The sequence below is a fragment of the Anopheles darlingi genome, chromosome 3 (genome assembly GCF_943734745.1).
Source record: "Anopheles darlingi chromosome 3, idAnoDarlMG_H_01, whole genome shotgun sequence".
Lineage (NCBI taxonomy): Eukaryota > Metazoa > Arthropoda > Insecta > Diptera > Culicidae > Anopheles > Anopheles darlingi.
The window spans coordinates 56,335,360-56,354,190 of NC_064875.1; the positions used below are offsets into that span (position 1 = coordinate 56,335,360).

Here is an 18,831-nt window from a genome sequence, read left to right on the forward strand (position 1 = left end):
TGTTTACACAATGACTGTTTTCTGAGGGTCTCTGTGGGTTTCTACAACAAACGGTAGTACCAACAAATTTTAAATTTTCAACCACCGAAAACGACCATTTTAAATATTTGCGCCAGACGTTCAAGCGCGCTTCAAGCAGAACTCAGCTTCAACACGGGTCGAAAAAGAAACGTCATGTGAACTTTTTTTTTTTGTAAAACCCCTCCCTCCCTCTCCAACAAGAACAACGACGACGACGACGACGACGACGGCGGTTTCTAGAGAGTAGGTGTTTTTTGGAATCCAGTGCCAGTGAAAAACATTAAAATATACACTCCAGTGGCTAGTGGCCGCGGTTACTACGATCTGCCGTTCGGTGACCGACCGTCGATAGCATTTTGGGTTCGCCGCGACGAAAAGCAGCACCATTACTGTTGTTGTTGGCGTTCCCCCTCCACGGACACGGCACCACGGCAAACATGTTAACACACAAACCGAACCAGGGTGGACGGAAGAAGATGCAGGTATGCGGGGCGGAGAGGGTTGCTGGTGGATCCCGGGTGTGTGCTTAAACCATGGCCTTCCTTTTCGGTTCCCCCGGTAGGTTTCCTTCGTCATACGCGATGCGGAGGAGAAACGGCACCGGAATGGGGTGAACGCGCTCCAGCTGGACACCATCAATGGGCGGCTGTACTCGGCCGGTCGCGATGCCATCATTCGGCTCTGGAACTCCACACAAACCAGCTCACCGGAACCGTACATCCAGAGCATGGAACACCACAACGACTGGGTGAACGATATCGTACTGTGTTGCGGTGGCCGGAACCGTAAGTACTACTGGCTTGCCCTGGCCTGTCCTGTCCACAGTTAACTCACATTCTTCGGATACTTTCTCTCTTCCCCGCTCTACAGTAATCAGTGCCAGCTGTGATACCACGGTGAAGGTCTGGAACGCACACAAGGGTTTCTGTATGTCAACCTTGCGGACACACCGGGACTACGTGCAGGCGTTGGCGTACGCGAAGGACCGCGAGCAAGTTGCGAGCGCTGGCCTGGATAAAGCTATCTTCCTGTGGGACGTTAATACGTTAACGGCACTAACGGCATCGAACAACACGGTCACGAGTAAGTGCGCACATCCGGTTGCAATCCTGCTGCTCAGAGGTAACCGATTCTCTGCTCTCCTCTGTTCTGTTCGACAGCATCCAGCATATCTGGTTCGAAGGAATCCATCTACAGCCTAGCGATGAACCCGTCCGGTACGATCATCGTGAGTGGTTCGACGGAAAACACGCTCCGGATCTGGGATCCACGAACGTGCAACAAGATCGCGAAGCTCAAGGGCCACACGGAGAACGTGAAGGCACTGGTGGTGTCGGAAGACGGTACGCAGGTCGTATCGGGTAGCTCCGATGGTAAGATCAAGCTGTGGAGCATCGGACAGCAGCGCTGCATTCAGACGATCAGCGTACACTCGGAGGGCGTCTGGTGTTTGCTGATGACCGAGGGTTTCTCACACGTCATCTCGGGTAGCCGCGATCGCAAGATCATCATGACCGAGCTGCGCAACCCGTCCAACAGTGTGTTGATCTGTGAGGAGCGGGCACCGGTACTCAGTATGTGTTACAACATTGACCAAACCGGCATCTGGGTGACGACCTGGGACTCGGACATTCGTTGCTGGAAGCTCCACAAGACGGACAAACTGTGCAATTACAGCTACTCCAATACCAGCATCAACCTTACCAATGGTGGTGGCGGTGGTGGTGGTGATGGGCCGATAAACGGTGTCAGTGCTGCCGCTGGTGGTGGTGCCACTGCAACCGCAGCCGGGGCTACAGGCAGCTCGTCAGCAATGGCTGGTCCGGCAACCGGCAAAGGGTACGAGGTGGCATGTATTAAGGGTGGTGCGGCCATCAAGAAGTACCACGTGCTCAACGATAAGCGCTTCATGCTGACACGTGACACGGAGCAAAACGTCGCTATCTACGATGTGCTAAAGGTGCGCAAGGTCGAGGATCTCGGCAAGGTGGACTTTGACGAGGAGGTCAAGAAACGTAGTCAACGAATCTATGTGCCGAACTGGTTCACGGTAGATCTAAAAACGGGAGTAAGTGTGATTGTAACGTGTACCTAAGAGTTATTCTGTAATATAATCTCTCTGTTCTCGCTACTCTGCAGATGCCAATGATAGTGTTAGGACAGGACGAAGTGGATTGTTATGCGGCATGGGTATCGGCTGAAGCGGGTCTCTCGGAGCACGCGGAACCAGGCTCGGATCCCAAGGTGAATTATGGCAGCTTGCTTCTGCAGGCGCTGCTGGAACACTGGAAACCGCCACCAACCCCACACCATCATCATCTCGGTCCAGGAGAGTTAGAAAACGGATGCCTGGATGGCGATATCCGTGGTAACGAGTACTTTAGCGTACCGAAGCACACGCCCATCATTTTCAGCGAGGTTGGTGGCCGGAACGTGTGCCGGTTGCTGGTAAAGGATGCAGCCGGTGAAACGGAGAGTGCCCTGCTTAGCGATACCGTACCGTCGTGGGTAACGAATGTTGTGATCGATCGCACACTGCCCAAGTTCATCAAGCTACCATTCTATCTGCTGGCCCATCCATCGATGCTTAAGCAGGATCGCAGCAAAAAGGTGAGTCCTTCCGGTCCTCTGAGTATCCCCCAAAGCATTCCAACACAAACAACCAGCGGTCAAGGCCAGCTCCATCCCGGGAAGGCACGAATCGATCCCCGATACTGTACAGAGACATCGTCCTCGCCGTCTTCTGTGTCGTGTGTTTAACGAAGCTGCCTTGCGTTTCTCTTTTTCTTTGTCTCTTTATCTGTCTTTCTCTCTTTCTCTCTTCTATCTTTAATTTATCGCGGTTTTAATTGAACAAAAGCTTGATCTCATCAACCACCAGGAACGGCTGATCGCGAACGAGTTCATCCAGTGCAGGAAGGTGTGCGAGCACGTGCTGGAGAAGGTGCTCGGAAGCGATCTGCCGGCGAGCACCGGCAATTCCAACTCCTCCCAGAACAACAGCCAAAGCGATGCCAACTCGGAGGGCAGTCAGGTACCGGCCGAGGAACGGATCGAGCTCCTGTGCAATGATGTGGTAAGTGGTGTCGCAGTTCATCCATCAGCCAGTCCGCTCTATAATGCTGTTCCGTATGTTTTAGCTTTGCGACCCCAACATGGATCTACGCACGGTACGACACTTTATTTGGAAACAATCGTCCGACCTCACCTTCCACTATCGAACAAAGCCAAACTACAGCAGCTAAGAAGACGAGTGAGCGGATGGCAACGCCTGTAGCCATTACTAGTACTAGAACGCCAAAAGAGGCAGTCAAACTGTCGGCCCTGTACTACGGTGTGTGGCATGTGGTCGGAGTGCTAGCAATGCCTGTCTCTTGCCTGAGCGTGCACACTTGCTTGTGGCTCACGTTCACGTTTACTTCAAACATGTTTCGCAGCTATTCCTGTCTATGTGCTAGGCGCCCTTACTCCCTGGAGGTAGGGGGAAGGGAGATGCCTGCCATTTGCCAATTGTATTATTAACCCTTCGTCGCCGATTCCATTTTTTTTAACATTGCAAACAGTACAGTGACAACCGGGAACTACTACCCACTAGTTAGGCCTAGTACGCCACCTCCATCAAACTAACCTCATATTCACAGGGCATGGATAAAAGGGCTTTCGTTAAAGAAAGTCTCAACAGAAAGGGAGGTAAGAAAGGAAATAGAGAAAGATAGAAAATCAATTACAATGCAACGATAGATCATGAAAAGAGTGTGGTACCTTTTATCTGGAGGATTCCAGATACATCTTTTCATACTTTACCGACGATCTGTATTCCGTACACAACCCGTTTTCACGTGGAGAATCGGCCCACATACACACATACACAACACGCACACACACACTTACACTCAGTAGAGACGCCTGTGATTTCTATTATTAAATTGTTATGTTAACTCAACAAGTACTCTGCACGGATTGCTGCAGTGAGGCGCGGTCCTGGGACTACTGAAACTTTCGAGGCCTCAATCGCGCTGGCTAGGTGTTATCCCCAGATGGAGTGAGGCGAATGTCTGTTTAGCCCTCGAATGCGCGGGGAAAGTAGAGCCTGGTGAAGAAGATGTAATTAGTAGTCATGTTCAGGGCGTATGATAGGAATATAAGGACAATTAGAGGGATCGAAAGCGCGAGAGTTGAGGGAGAGACAGCTATTTGTATCGAACAAATAAAACAAAACAGTGCAACAGAAGAAAAGGTGTAGTAGAAGAAAAGGAAAAAGAAGAAGAAGGCGAAGGAGCTAGTGTGTTGCTATTAAATACGTACAACGAACATGTAACCTTTGAATTGTGAAAGAACAAACGAGCGCAGATGATGATCTGGCCGGAGGACAAACGAAATACTAGGGATTTAAGATTCACTGTCCGATTTAACAGGGCGCGATTCATCGGGCACCAACAGTACCAACGGATTACTTGATATCGCACAGTAACGCTACACCGCGCATGGTCCAATGATCCGCTGGCTTGAGTGTCTGCAACCAGAGCGGCGTAATGTAGTTCAAATCCGTCCGGTTAGCCTTCTTATACACCGGGCACTGCGGAAGAAACGAAAAAGGAAGAAAAAGAAAGAGATATCACCGGTTCATCGTTCCCAGGTTAACATCATATTACCTCGTACAGCTTCGCATCCTTCGGCGCGGTCGAGTTGATCGCGTACACGTGGATAACTGGCATCGGCGAGTAAAGGATCTTATTGGTCGCTTCCTGCAGTCGCACCTTGCGCTTGTCCCAGCCAGCCCCGTCAAGGAAGAGCCCATAGACGAATACACCTTCAACCGGTGCCACCTTACAGTCCTCGGCCAGCATCTGTGTGACATCGTTGTGCAGCGTAATCATATCGAGTGCCCAGCCCTTGTGTGCTCGCGCCACTTCTTGCCGCATTGCGGTCAGGAAGCCCTGCGGATTGAAGAATCCCGTCATCCAGAACATGTTTGGCCGTCGGCGGAAGCACCAGTTGTAGAACTGCGTGTTTCGTTCGATCAACTCCGTGAACCAGAAACCGAGCGATGCCGAAGCCCAGCTACCCCGCTTCCAAACCGTTGGGACGCGCGCATCGTAGATGTTGTCCAGGGCGTCCCGTAGCTGCTCGTTCATGATGATTACACCGTCGATGGCTAGCAGCAGATCGTCAAGTGTTTGGCGCACTAGAAGAAGGATTCGCTGGATGCGATCGATCTCCTGCCGCAGAAAGATGTTCATCGACTCCTGATGGCCCATGATACGGAGCCGTTCCTTCACCGCGTACGGATCGTACGGTGGCGGCACCTTGGTGAGCATGTCCCGCACTAGCCTAGCCACCGTTGCCTCGCGTGTTTCCCCTCCACCACCCGAGGACTCTGCAGAAAGAGATAGGGAAAGAGAATAAGACTTGGAGGACCCAAACAGCCATTAACACCCTCGACTTGTCTGTACGGCTCACCTTTCGGTTGTATCGAGAGGATTGTATCGAGGATCACCTTCGTCGTATTGCTCTGATAGGTGATGTCGGCGTTCGAGTGCAAGCCGTACACCTGCGGTGGATCGACAAGCGGCATCTCTTCGATCGCTTCCAGGTACTGCTCGAGCGTCTTGAACCGCATCACCCGGTACTCGCGGTAAAACCTGAACGCCTCATCAAAAAGCGCATCGGAGAACCAAACGCGAGCGAACGTGTTCAGCAGCCGCTTATCGTAATCGTCCGTTACACGGCCCCCGTACTGCACCTCTCCCAGCATGTACCGCATCGTCTTCCAGCTGATGCCTCGGCGTGGATCGAGCGCCTCCAGATGGTTCTGCACGAACATACAACTCGCCAGCCAGTCGGCCGAGTTAAACTCGTACGGGATGTTCCAACCGAGCGGTCCGAACTTACGACGCTCCTGTACGACCGTATGGAGGAAGGAGATACCAAAGATGAGAGGCACATAGAGCGGCGAATCGCTGTACTCGAACATCTCCAGCGACATCGAGGCATAGGTACGCTTCAGACCGGCCTTCACCCCTGAAGGCGGTTCGTTGGTGAACTTAATGGAGAGCTGCAGCAGCGTAATCGGGAACAGTGGATGCGGTTCCGTCGTCATCCACACGCGGAAGTTACTGTGATAGCCCGCTGGGCCTACGCGTTCCAGTTCGATCAGCTGCAGTAGCAGTTCGTTCATGTAGTCCAGCCCAAGGTGACAATTTTGCAGCAGCACCCACGATCCCTCATCCAGCGACATTTCGACCAGTTTCCGGGCGTGCACCTCCTGGCCTTGGCCCATTGAAATCGATCGACATCGAATGGCGTTCTTCTTGGCCAGTGCTTCAATGTTGGGCGTCGGATCTGAACCCATCGATAGGAAGCATATGAGTGGCGTCAGGGGACGGCTCTCCTCGAGCATTGCATCGTAATCGATCACGACGGGATCAGCGAACCGGGTACCGAGCGAACTGGCCAGATACTTGCGGCTCTGAAACAGTGTCCGATCGGGACACCAGGCCCGTATGAGCAGTAGCCGTCGGAATGCATCGAGACCGCCTGTGGCCGATGTGCGAACTGCGCTGGCCACCACTAACGGAATCGGTTCCTCCTCCGGTGCCTCCTTGGCGAACCATGCTTTCCATCCTTTCTCGTTCCCTCGGATCTGTTCCACCAAACTTGAGAAATTGCCCAGCTGAGACAACTGCACCAGATTGAGCCAGGTTACGTCGGCGATCCACTTGAACGGTTTCTCCGGGCATGTGTTGATGTCGAGCGCAGCACCACCCTTTACGAATGTCTGGAATTCCTCGTGCGTGATCGCACCTCGATCCAGGTCGATGTTCAGTGCCATCAGGAGCACAAACAGGAACTTGTGGACCTCATACAGCCCACGGCACACGTACCGGAAGATGTCATACGTTAGGTACTCGATGATGTTGCTGATACGGCGCGTCGGCACCGGATGTCGATCGGAACGTGCCATCGAGATGTCGAAACGCTCGAGGAACTGCACCAGTGACGTCTGGTACATGCTGTCCACCATAGTCATGCTGCAGATAAGGAAGTACAGGACACTACCACGACCCGCCACCGGTCGAAATTCTTCTCGTGCGCGGTTGATTTTGATTTCCGTCTCGCGCGCAATCGTCAACTTTTCGCGCACCTCGATCGAGGTCGTCTTACTGGTGTTGAGCACCCCGATCACGGTGACATCGTCCACCAGGCTACCCTGGGTGGTGGACAACTTGTGCAGTAGGTTCGCCTCCAGTTCCTGCATCTTGCGCCGATTCGCCGTCACACCCTTAATCAACTGCGTCCGTTCCGACTCCAGTTCGCGCTTCTCCGTCAGTATGACCCGACCGAGCAGCTGATCCTCGAGACCGCGCATCGTCACCGTAAAGTCAATGATGGCGGTCCGGGCCGATACTTCGGGCGTGTACAGTGGATTCGGCAGCTTCGTCGTGAGGTACATCCGGAAGGACGAATTCACGTCCACTTCCTTGTCACCCACGCGCACCTTGTACGTGTTGCCCATCTTGATGAAGTTCTTCTCCAGCACGTTATCGAGCACTGGATCGAGCTCTTCACCAATATCTTCGATCAGCAGCGGATAGCCAAGAGAGATGCACTCCTCCAGGTGATTGCGGAAGTACTTGTGGTTGAGCGTGCTCACGATCAGCCCGTGGTCACCCTCCTTGCTCTTAATCCACATCTTGCCCTGAGACTGTGGATCAATCAGTAGTGGATAGCGCGTTGCTTTCGTCACGATGATACCGTTTTGCACTGACAACTCATCGTTCGGTAGGCCCTGCAGGTTCCACTCACCGATGGTCGCACTGTCGGTAAGACTCTCGGTAATATCGACCGCACGCGACACCGGAATGCGGCGTCGGTTCAACTCGGTTGCCCAGCTCGTCTGCAGTCCCGTGCGGTACTCCTGGTTGAAAGGACCGGTGTAGGAGAGAAAACCGGTCAGAATAAGGACATCGCCGACCAGACGTTCCGTTTCGTCCTTGAACTGCTCCAGTTGCTCCGTCCAACGGACCCGTTCATCGGCCAGCCCATTGATGAGGGCCGAAGCGGCATCCATCTTGTCCTGGCACTGTTTCGCATCGTCCAGCACGGCCTGCTTCTTCGACATCGCCTCATCGAACTGGCGCTGCACGACGGCTAGCTCGCGCTCTTTGGCCAACAGGGCCGCCTCGGCCGCACCCTTTTCCTCCATCGCGATATCGAGTTTCTTCTGCTGGCGAGCCAGGTTCGCCTTCAGTGGCAGTACATCCTTGTTCACTTCGTAGAAGTCAGCCATGGCGAGTGTCCATTTGAGCAGACCGGCCACATTACCGCATGCGGCCTTTGCCGCCTCAAACGTGTATAGCTGGTAGCGGAAGTACGGGATCATCAGGTCGACCGTCTCGGCGTTGATCAGATCGGCCTGATAGCGCACGATCTTGCCGAGAAACCCGGTATCGGCCATCACCTTGAGTGATTGCTCCCAGGAGGCGAACATGAATTGACGCTCCTCGTCCGGTTTTACCGTGGCCAGACGACGCCGGAACAGCAGCAACACTACGTCCATGATGAGCGTGATCAGGTACGGGGGTTTACCGAGCTTCCGGACCGTCGCAATATCAGCAGCTGTTACCGTTTTCAGTGCAGCTTCGGCTTGTTCAAGCGCTGGCCGTGCCGCTTCAAGTTTGTCCTCGGCCACGAGCGTGTCGGCCTGGATTTGAGACACCAGTGCATCCGCTCGGTTCTTCACGATCAGGACGTCGGCCTTTACCTGTTCGGCCGCTCGCTGTGACTCCGTCACTGAGGTTAGCACTACTTCGGCTGCCTGTGTCGCTACTACGATGTCTTTTTCCTTTTCCTCGAGCTCCACTCGTAGTACATCGACCGATTCGGCGGCCTCGATCAGTTTTACCAGTCCGGTCTGCATTCGGCCCGCCAGTACGGCAATGTGCTCGTGCTTCTCGCGGTAGATTCGCTTGTAGCCATCGAGGAAGGACAGGAAAGACTTGGGCGTTACGTGTGCTTGTCGGCGGAAGCGCTCAAAATACTCGACGCACACTTCGGCCACTCGGTTGTGCACGTACGCCATGATCTCGATGAGGCGCACCTTCAACTCGGCGGTACAGACGACGTTGTAGTCACGCAAGAAGTGGTTGGAGACAGCCACCAGTGCATCGGTTGGCCAACGTTGGAACCAATCGATCGTACAGCCCGAAATGAGTCCCGGGAACTTGAGAGCTCGCGTCCGGAACTTCTCCCCAACCGGAGAGAAACAGAGTACGATGTGCAGGTTGGCCCGAGCTCGCTCGATGAAGAAATCGTACAGATTGTCCTGCGTCGGGATGCGCCGTGGATCGACGCGCTTCATCACCGGGATCAGATCGTTCATAATTTGATCCAGCTCGTCCTTCGGAAAAAGATTAGCGATTTCGCCCGAGCTCAGCACGTTGTTGATGTACTCCAGGAAGCCCTCGTCCTTGATGTCGTTATCGGTGAAGAGGAACGTCATACCCTGACCAGCCTGGCCCGCCTCACGGTACAGATACTTAAGGTCCTCCATCAGATTGGTGACGTTGTAGGCACGCGTCAGCGTGATCTGGTAGCACTTGTAGCCAGCAATGAAGGAAGCGAGCCGGGCAAGACTTTGCTTACCCGAACCACCGACACCCACCAGCAGCGCGTTACCTCTCGGTGTGCCGATAATGCGCGAGATAATCATCAGGTGGATAAGCGCATCGCGGAAAAACACCATATCCATCGTGGCACCGCGCACCTGCTCGTTGTACTGCTCGAGGAACATCCGGACGCGCTGCGTCGTTTCGTCAAAGCTCACGATCTGCTCGTACAGCTTCGGTGGCTCTAGGCTGCCCTCTTCATCGCCCTCTTCACCGGTTGGTTCCGGTGCGTCTCGCAGGAAATTGACAAAGAATGGTTCCGCTTGCTCCTCCTCTGATAGGTATTCTACTGCGTCTGCTCCCAATTCCTGCTCGGCTGTGGTCCGCATCGTCTGCAGGAACCAGATTCGATCCTCGTAGCTCGTAAAGCGATCTGCAATCACACGGGTACACTCGTGTTTCCAGAGCTGTCGCCCAGGGCAAGAGGTGAGAATGAGCAGTCAGTGTCAGTGTACCATTTGAGGGCTGACCATCACACGTCGCCATCACTATCGACTTACATTGATCATCGTCTGCACGGTTTGGCACTGGTCCGATTGCACCTTCAGCATACCCTCCCAGATGCGCGACAGATCTCGAAGGTTAAACACGTAGTGAAACTTTGCCGGTGTCGGCAACATTTTCAACTTCGTCGCCTGCCACAGTCGGCGTGTAAGCGGCACCAGCATGGGCACGATACCGACCACCGCCGGCAAGAAGCGCTCCTCGCAGAAATACCCACGTCCCAGGACACCGAAGATCTTGTCCATCGATCGGTTACTCGGAATGGCACAATTGAAGATGCAGAACTGACGCTTCAACCGTGGCGGTATATCGTTCCGTCCACCGCCCGGATGTATCATGGCCGCAAGTATCTGCACATCCAGTACGGTCAGGAAGTCACCCGGTTTGTCCAGCGAGTAGAAACCCCGGTTCTCCATCAGCTGCCGGACGATCTCGTTCGTCACCTGGTCACCCCATGCGTTCACGATCGGCATGTTAATGTCGTCGATGAAGACGGACATCCGGCGCTGCTGCGGTGGTCCATACGTTGTACCGACACGCTTCTCCACGTACGACTCGACGATACGTTGGAACATGTTGGGCGTAGTCGCGGATGAGAAATTGAGACTCTTCGACAGGTGATACTCCGGATCGTACTGCAGCATGTAGCCCTTGATCATGACGGTTTTACCCGTACCCTGCTCACCGATCAGCAGTACCGCTTTGCGCTGCCGGGCGATCAGATCGATCAGGAAGGACGAACGTACGTTATCCACGTTCGGCACGAGAATGCTTGAGAATTCGGGAACGCTATCGCTCGGGTAGATATAGTCCTCGACACGTTCGTTCCAGTGCTGCCAGGTACCTTCCCGTGACACGACGTACTCAAATACGGTCTCCTCCGGTTGCAGCTTTGGCCACTCTGCAATATAAGGACATCATGATTAAGAGGTTTTATCAAGCAGTAGGATCAGGAGCCAAACGTACTCATCTTCGATGGATGTCGGGCAATGAACTCGCCCATCTTCTCGCGATCCTCCAGCTCCAGTACGGCACCGAGCGACCAGATGAGCGAGAACAGGAACAATCGCTCCAGGTGCGCATCGCTAAAGTCGATTGTCGACGTTTCGCCCTCACCCTCCGGTGCGAGCAGACCCTCCAGTAGATCGCAGCACTGCCGAATGTAGATGGCTTCCAGTAGTTTCATCTTGGCGGCCAACCGAGTCTGCACGAACTCGTGCAGATCATGGTAGATACGGTGGAAGAGCCGTCGTAGCAGATCAGCCACCGCCGCTGACTTGGTTTTCAACCATCCATTCAAGATTGCTTCCCAGCGCATGACGGACGCGCTCATAAACACCATACCCATCCGGCTAACCGTGGCCGGCGAAGCGTTGTCCACGTTGTCCGGTTCAAAGACGAGTTTCGCATTCGGTGCCATCGTTATCCGATCGCCGTTGGCCAGCGTCAGCGTCTTGTTGTCATCCAGTACCGAGTTCAGGTTCTCGATCCAAACCGCATCGACCGGACCGTCCAGGACGAGCCAGACGAATTCGTTCTTCTTGACCTTAAAGGTACGGCGCCAGAGGGTAGAGAAGATACCGTCCGTCCAGTCGTTGGTGGCTACGTCGAGCCGGCCGAACATTTGCGGTGCGGTAATTGCCTTCGGGTTCATCCGCACCTCCTTGTGCGTCATGCCAAGCTCGGTAAAGCTCCGGAGGAGCGTCAGGATGCATTGCGTCTTGCCGGCCCCGGTTGGACCGAGTGTCATCAGACCGTGCCGGACGAGTGATGTTTCGTACAGCTGGATTACCTTTAGGTTCCATTCGGGATGGTTGACAAGCCCAAGCGCATCGGCACTGAGTGCGATGGCTCGCTGGAGGTCCTTATAGCTGGATCCGCTCAACCGGATTCCCGGAAACAGATCCTCGATCAGTGAGATGAACAGTGGTTCATCCTCGTCCACCAGCTTCGAAACGTTCATGTCACGCAATACGCGCATCACGATCGTCTCCTCGGTATCGGTCGGATTGGCGCGCTTCTGGGCCCCGAGCGTCCGCAGCACGGAAAGGATGTTGCGTAGACCAAAGTCGTAGTGTACCTGCTTGGAGAGCTGCTCCTCGCACAGTTTGTACAGCGTGTAGAACTTGCGTGCTAGGATGACATTATCCTTGAAGCCACAACTGGCCAGCTTAACGCGCATAATGATCTGCCGATCTGGGACCATCATCGCGACAGAGCGGAACATGATCTTCAGATTCTCTGGAAGTTCCTGTCGACCAGCGTACCCCGGGTTCATCGTGATGAAGAGGCCGAACTCGGGATTGAGAGAGACCGTATCACCGTCGCTAAACAGGAAGGACGTCTTCTTCTCTTTGCGCGCCGTCAAGACGATACTGGAAGCGGTAGAGTCGAGAACCGTTAATGTAATGTGTTCAGGACCCACGCACACACACACGTGCTACTTACTGGATTTGCTGGGCAGCAACGGAGAGTACCGGTAGTTCGATACGATTGAACTCATCGAAACAACCCCAGGAACCTGACTGCGCTAGCCCTTTGTAGATACGTCCTAATCCTCGGAAGTCCATCTGATCGGAGCAGTTAAAGACCACCACCAGCTTCCCTAGGGCACGGCCCATATCCTTGGTCGTTTCCGTTTTGCCAGTGCCAGCCGGTCCGGCCGGTGCCCCACCCATCGACATACCGATGGCCTGCGCGAGCGTAATGTAGCACCGATCAGTCAGCGGCGTAATGGCCAATCGCTCCGTTACACCCAGATACTCGTTCTGGTAGATGAAGTCAACATCCGTAATCTTCACGATCACATCATCCGTTTCGGGATCGTAGTAGAACCGGGCCTGCTTTTGCCACTCAAAGTCGAGCGCCGTACGGACCCGCAGCCGCACTAGATCGTCGAAGATGTCACGCTGGTGAACGTGAATTGTGACCATCGTCTCGAACCGAATGCGCTCGAGCTTAGTCAGGTCTTTGACCGTCAGCTCGATCAGACTGTTCAGAAGGTTCAGGAAGCGGTTGTTGGTCGTCCGCATGATTTGCTTGTCGGTGCGACAGCGGGCTAACGCCACTTCGGCCTCACTCGTCCACAGTAGCTGTACACCGACCAGACCAGCCTGTCCGCAGAACTCCTGGAATCCACTGATAAAATTGAACTCGGGTGACGCCAGCAACTGAGCCATCGTGGCCAGAATTGTCCGCATAGTGTCCTGCATCTCCCCAAGTAGGCTACCGAGCCACAGCTCTACGCCACCAGTACAGTTGACGGCATTCACCAGCTCGACCCGTTCGCCATTATCCGAGCAGAGCCCTGTGATGCGGCCCACCGTCCGCTGATCGAACTCGACCCGTGCGACCGCATCGAAGATGCTGAGCAGATGCGGCTGGATCGAGGTCGGATCCGATGCCTGACCCAGTATCTCCAGTAGTACCGGATCGGAGATGAAGAAAAAGCGCGGGAAGAGGAGCCGCTTCGACTCGAGGTAGCCCGTAAGCGATTTTTGGCACGTTTCGAGCTGCTCCAGCAGCGAGGTCAGTGTGTACGACATCACATCCTCACCGGTGCAACATTGGATGGCGTTCGGGTTGTCACGCGCCCGGAACATAATCCGTACCCAGCTCTTATCGATACCGGCGAACCGTTTCGCATCTTGGGGCAGCTGCTTCGAGATGTCACCACCGACGAACACGGCCTCCAGGTAGATCCACAGGTTCTGCACCTGGAGCCACTTCTCGAGGATTTCGCCCGTATTGACTAGCTTGTTGAGCCAGAGCATAATGTCGCGCTTGAAGTGCGCATTGAAACGGTTCGAGGCGAGCGAGTTCACGATCATGATGCTGTCCTCGAGCTGCGATATGATTTCGACCGTTTCGGCTGGTTTGATCAGCAGTTCGCCGCGTGTTTTAAAGGGTGCAAACTGTAGGCTAACCGTGGACCATTCGGCCACCACCGAACGGAGCTTCGTGTCGATGTCGTTCTCCTTTACCGCTCCGATACACGTATCCTCGATGTCGTCGGAGTGAGCTAGAAGCGGCGCTGCCATAATGTTCTCGAGGGTGAAGGTCGGTGAGGTGACGTCGAGTTTGCAGCCCAGGATGTCCATCAGCTTGTCCCAGTGCCGGTCCTTCATCGCTTCGTTGCACATCAGTTCGAGCAGGGGGCAACTGCGACTGAAATCGTCAATCTTTACCTTCAGCTCGATGTACGCCGGCCAATCCTTCATCGCCTTCGGTAGCTTCCGGCATCGGTTCTCGAAGTCGATCAGCTTCGCGTTGATGCTCTCGATGTCGACTTCGCGCCACGGTGTTTCGTAGAATGCCTCGATGCTGCGCATCACTTCCAGGTACAGTGAGTAGAGTTTGTTTAGCAGGTTGAACTCCTTCTTGCGCCGCTGCAACACCGGATACTCGTTCACCTTTAGGCCGAGGAAGGCTTCACCGTTGGCGTACATTTCGAACTTGCGCCACAACTCATCGAAGCGGCTCTGGAACATGAGCAACCGATCGGAGGCCTCCTTCGGTGGTATGCCCTCCTCTAGTGGACCCTTTGCGTCGAACTCGGCGTCAAAGTCGTCGATTTCGATGTTAAACTTAGCCACTCCCAGGCCAAGTTCACGCTGTACCGTTACTTGCAGTGCGATGATGTCATTTTCGACCTTCTCGACGCGCCGTGTCATCGTCTTGAATGTGTCGCGGATCGCGTACACCGTCTCGATGTTTTCTGGGGTGATGCCGAGTTCGCTGAACTCGGCCAACGTCCGGTACGTTTGCTCGATGAACGTCAGATCAACATCGATGAAGGAGAACTGTTCACCGACCACCTGCAGACAGTCCATCGCCATCCGGATATCATCGAGGTCTTTGAGTGTGCGCTGCAGCGTTAGATCATTGGTGGTGATGAAGTCAACGATCTCGTCGATCCTCACGACGTAGAAGTCGAACAGGCGGCGCAGTACGGTCTCGATGACTGGACCTAACCGTACAACGATCGGTCCGATGTGGCTGGTATACTGTACCTCTGCCAGCCGCTCCTTGATTCGCTCGAACCGCTCCGGTTTCCGTTCTAGCTCGACCGAAAATAGGTTCTCGGCCCACAGGAACTCGTACCGCTCGTAAATGGTTTTGGTGGCATAGCTAATATCCGGTTTGAGTAGCAGCAATCCTCCATCGAACTCGTGCACGATCCGTGTGACCTCCTTGTGCTCGGAAATCAGTTTGAACCAGTTGCGCTCGAAACGCTGTTCGACCAGGAGCGGCCGTCGAAGCTTCCGTTCGTACGACTTGGCCTGCTGGCCCCAGGTCAAGATGGCGTAGAATGTCTCGACCACATTTAGGATAACGCGCTCGAACGAAAACTGGATCTCTTCGAGCGATGGTTCGATGTGACAGCTGTCCGGTTGGCGCAGCAGCATATCCGTTACAATTAGCGGACGTATTTCGCCCAAAATAGCCGCCTTGTTCGATTGCAGACGTACCAGCTCGAGCCGCGTTCGCAAGTTCTCCAGCGAGCTACGCACCATCCTCACGAACACCGTCAACATCCGGCTGTTAAAGTAAGCGAACAGCTCCATACAATCGATGTGCAGCTGCGTGACGTCGTAGTTCAGCTTGCCATAGTCCTGGAACAGGGCTTCCAGGTGTGCCTCAGGTGTGGGATTGGTAGGTACCTTTTCCATCCGATCGAACCGCAACCAATCGTACTTGTCCGTCGGTAGCAGCTCTTCCTGCCGTCGGTTGGAATCGTTGATTTCTTCGAGCGGCAATTGGTACCTTCGTCCACCGTGCTCATCCCGGTCCGACACGTTAATGTTGCTAACGAACTTGTTGATCAGTTCCACCACCGAACCCTCCATCGCTTGGGAGCGCTTCTGCAGGAACACCTGCACCGATTCGCGGTACCGAAGATTCATGTCGTAGAACTCGGTCGGACTGACGGGTTCCGCCGGTAGCGTGAGAAGATCTGTACTTTCGAAAGACCTCAGCGTATCCTCGACTCGTGCCTGCCAGATATCGAAGATCTCCTTATAGAAGTGTTCCGTCCGCTGGACGGTGCGTTCGAGCTGTTCGAGAAAGCTGCCAAGATTTAGCGACTCCCAGGTAACGATCGTTAGACCCGGCAGGAATGCTGCATCCAGCTTGGCCAGGGTTGTCCGCATCAGTGGCAAAAAGATAGGCGGAATGCTGAGGCGCAGTGCATCGCTGTGACCAAGCAGATACTTGGCATGTTCGTAGTGCCGGTACAGCTGCTCTTTGCACTGCACGAGTGCAATAGCGGGGTCCGGTACGGTGAGGCCAAGCTTCAGCATGATCTCCGTCTCCCGGATGAGCTGCCTAACCCAGGGATGCAGATTCATCTCGAGCTGGAGATTGCCCTCTTGCCGCCGGTACACGGGAGTGGCCGTCTTTGTCTTGACCGCCTGTTTCGTCCACGCTTCGTGATGAATCAATTCGTAGTGCAGCAGCACCTCGCACAGGAAATTGTAGTACTTGACGCACAGCTGCGCCCTCTGGTGTTCGATCACGCAACGATGGCCTTTGAGGGCGGAGAACGGTTCCCGAATCTGGCGCAGCAACGAGCGGGACCACATGATGCGGCCAGCCGTCTCGGGTACCCCTTGCGGGATTGGTGGATTCGCCCGTTGTTCGCTGTACACGTCCTTCAACATAAATATGTACCGCTCCAGCATCACGGCCACATCGAGGAAGCGTCGCTCAATGCACAGACAATCGAGCTGGAGTCGTTCGAAGCGTCGCAGAACAAGCAGATTACCATCGACCGTACGCTCGTTCGCCATCAGCTGCTTCAGAAACTTGGCCAACCCCAGTTCGGCCGTTTCGACCTCCTGCAGAAACCGCTGATGATCCTCATCGAACCGGTGGTCGGTGTGGACGAGCGGGTCGTATGGCTTCGTCGTAAGCACCTCGTACGCTGCCTTAATCCGACCGGAGAAACTCTCCGTCCCGGTGATGGCCACTCGGTCGATGATCTCGTACTTCCGATAGAGATCCATTACCTCCATAATTTTCGTAATGCGTAACCGGAAGTGGTCCAGCTTACCGAATACAAACACCTCCGAACATTCCCATGGGCTTTCTTCGGGACTGTCGAGCATACGCTGCACCGTTCGGTGGTACTCCTTGCGGAAGGCCGCCTCCAGCTTCTGGCAGTGTTCGATTTTACCGATGACGATTTCCTTCGGTTGTGCGTAGATCTGGATCGTGCCGCGATTCGTCAGAAACAGGCGACAGTTGATGATGATCTGGTTGGCGATCTTCGTCAGCAGGCCCGTGATGCGATCGGCTGTGTTGTAGTAAGACGAGGATCGGTACACCTGTCGGATGACACCGAGCAGCGTTGGCATGCAACGAGTCGCTTCCCGTGGTTCACAGCGATACAGTGGATCCCAGAAGTGCTCGATGGCGCTGATGAAGCGTACGTTATCTCGGGATTCGATCAGCTTCGCCGACAACTCGGCCGCTAGCTTCTCCCACTGCTTGACCAGCTTACAGCGTGACAGTTTGAGGCAGCGGAGGAACTGCTTGAACACCTTCTGCTCGGTGAACTCACTGATCGAGGTATAGCGCGTCAGCACCGTGCGCCAGTACTCAAGCTCGACCAGCGGACCGGCCTGGTGTGGTGCTTGCTCGATCTGATCGCCCTGGGTCAGCGCGAATTGCATCTGTTCCAGCCAGCGGTGGAAGATTCGCTCAACTGCGATCATCCGCTCGCGATCTCGGGCCGTCTCTTGTATCTGCACCTCTGTCAGCAAGAAACCCTTGTAGAGTTGGTTATCGACCTCGAACAGGATCCGTTCGGAGATGTCCTTCTCGGTACTTTGCAGAAAGGCAAGGAATCGGTTCACACTGTACCGGAAATTACCCTGCTGGAGCTCGCTACAGTGACCATAGTCTCGGATGAGTTCGATCGAAGGTTTCAATACGCGCTCGAGTAGCACGACCAACGTGTACACGACGGAGCGTCCTGCCGGAACGGGAGTGTAGGTGAATAGCAGTTCCTGCGAAAGAGCGAACCATTGTAGCGCTATTACTATTTATCCCTCTATATGAATTTCGGAGCGACTACTTACTTCACCGAGACCCTTCATTTCGATCGGCTTCACGTTGCTAAGGCGACTGACACCAACGAACACGCTAGTCATCTTGCCATCACGTCCATCCGTGATCCACGCCTGATTCGATGGTTGCTTCTGCTTCGCATTGTACCGACCCGTGTCCATGCCGGGCGCGGGCCGCAAATCGTAAAACACCAGGACACCCTTCGGACCATCCGCGTTGAAGATGCTATCGAGAAGCTGAACATCTTCAATCCGGTCGGCCACACAGTCGATCACGTTGTCCGGTTCTTCGCTCAGCATAAGGGCGGCCAGCTCGAGCACATGACGATGCTTGGTGCCGAGTGCGTTTAGCCGCTCCAACCGAGCTTCTTTCGATTGTTCCAGTTGCTGCTGCAGCTGCTGTTCCTCGGTGATCTTCGGAGGGCTACCGCGGCGTCGTTTCACCAGCTGCACCACATTGCCGATACGCGTGCTAACGCCCATTACATTCAGTATCCGCTTCAGATGCTGATCTGGGTCCCCCATCGTGTCCGCTTCACTTACTCACGCTCTCTTTCTGTTTGGGT

The 18,831-nt window shown here is 54.5% G+C and overlaps 2 protein-coding genes across 3 annotated transcripts; one reads left to right on the forward strand and one right to left on the reverse strand.

Moving 5' to 3' along the window:
• Nucleotides 1-239: 239 nt before the first annotated feature.
• Nucleotides 240-4,624, forward strand: LOC125958318 (WD repeat-containing protein 48 homolog). 2 transcript variants are annotated; one of them, XM_049691585.1, is made up of 7 exons: nucleotides 240-503; nucleotides 584-806; nucleotides 892-1,104; nucleotides 1,182-2,089; nucleotides 2,161-2,631; nucleotides 2,882-3,097; nucleotides 3,162-4,624. In XM_049691585.1, exons 1-7 carry the CDS (start codon nucleotides 459-461, stop codon nucleotides 3,264-3,266), a joined length of 2,181 nt encoding a protein of 726 aa, XP_049547542.1. In that variant the 5' UTR covers nucleotides 240-458; the 3' UTR covers nucleotides 3,267-4,624. The 2 variants fall into 2 exon arrangements, with proteins under 2 accessions (XP_049547542.1, XP_049547543.1); XM_049691586.1 differs by having other exon boundaries at nucleotides 2,903-3,097; nucleotides 3,162-4,623.
• On the reverse strand, nucleotides 4,472-18,790 carry LOC125958316 (dynein axonemal heavy chain 8). The gene is made up of 7 exons (XM_049691584.1): nucleotides 18,278-18,790; nucleotides 12,642-18,205; nucleotides 11,160-12,568; nucleotides 10,190-11,094; nucleotides 5,482-10,096; nucleotides 4,674-5,398; nucleotides 4,472-4,597 (listed from the first exon to the last, which is right to left on the reverse strand). Exons 1-7 carry the CDS (start codon nucleotides 18,788-18,790, stop codon nucleotides 4,472-4,474), a joined length of 13,857 nt encoding a protein of 4,618 aa, XP_049547541.1.
• Nucleotides 18,791-18,831: the final 41 nt, after the last annotated feature.

What these genes read in the sequence shown, in the direction of transcription:
- LOC125958316 (XM_049691584.1), bottom strand. Translation starts at nt 18,790, where the DNA reads ATGGGGGACCCAGATCAGCATCTGAAGCGGATACTGAATGTAATGGGC. An exon ending in AAATGAAGGGTCTCGGTGAA is followed by an intron (nt 18,206 to 18,277) that starts GTAAGTAGTCGC and finishes GCTCTTTCGCAG; the next exon opens with GAACTGCTATTCACCTACAC. An exon ending in CCGTGCAGACGATGATCAAT is followed by an intron (nt 10,097 to 10,189) that starts GTAAGTCGATAG and finishes CCTGGGCGACAG; the next exon opens with CTCTGGAAACACGAGTGTAC.
- LOC125958318 (XM_049691585.1), top strand. Translation starts at nt 459, where the DNA reads ATGTTAACACACAAACCGAACCAGGGTGGACGGAAGAAGATGCAG. An exon ending in ATCGAACAACACGGTCACGA is followed by an intron (nt 1,105 to 1,181) that starts GTAAGTGCGCAC and finishes TCTGTTCGACAG; the next exon opens with CATCCAGCATATCTGGTTCG. An exon ending in AGCTCCTGTGCAATGATGTG is followed by an intron (nt 3,098 to 3,161) that starts GTAAGTGGTGTC and finishes CGTATGTTTTAG; the next exon opens with CTTTGCGACCCCAACATGGA.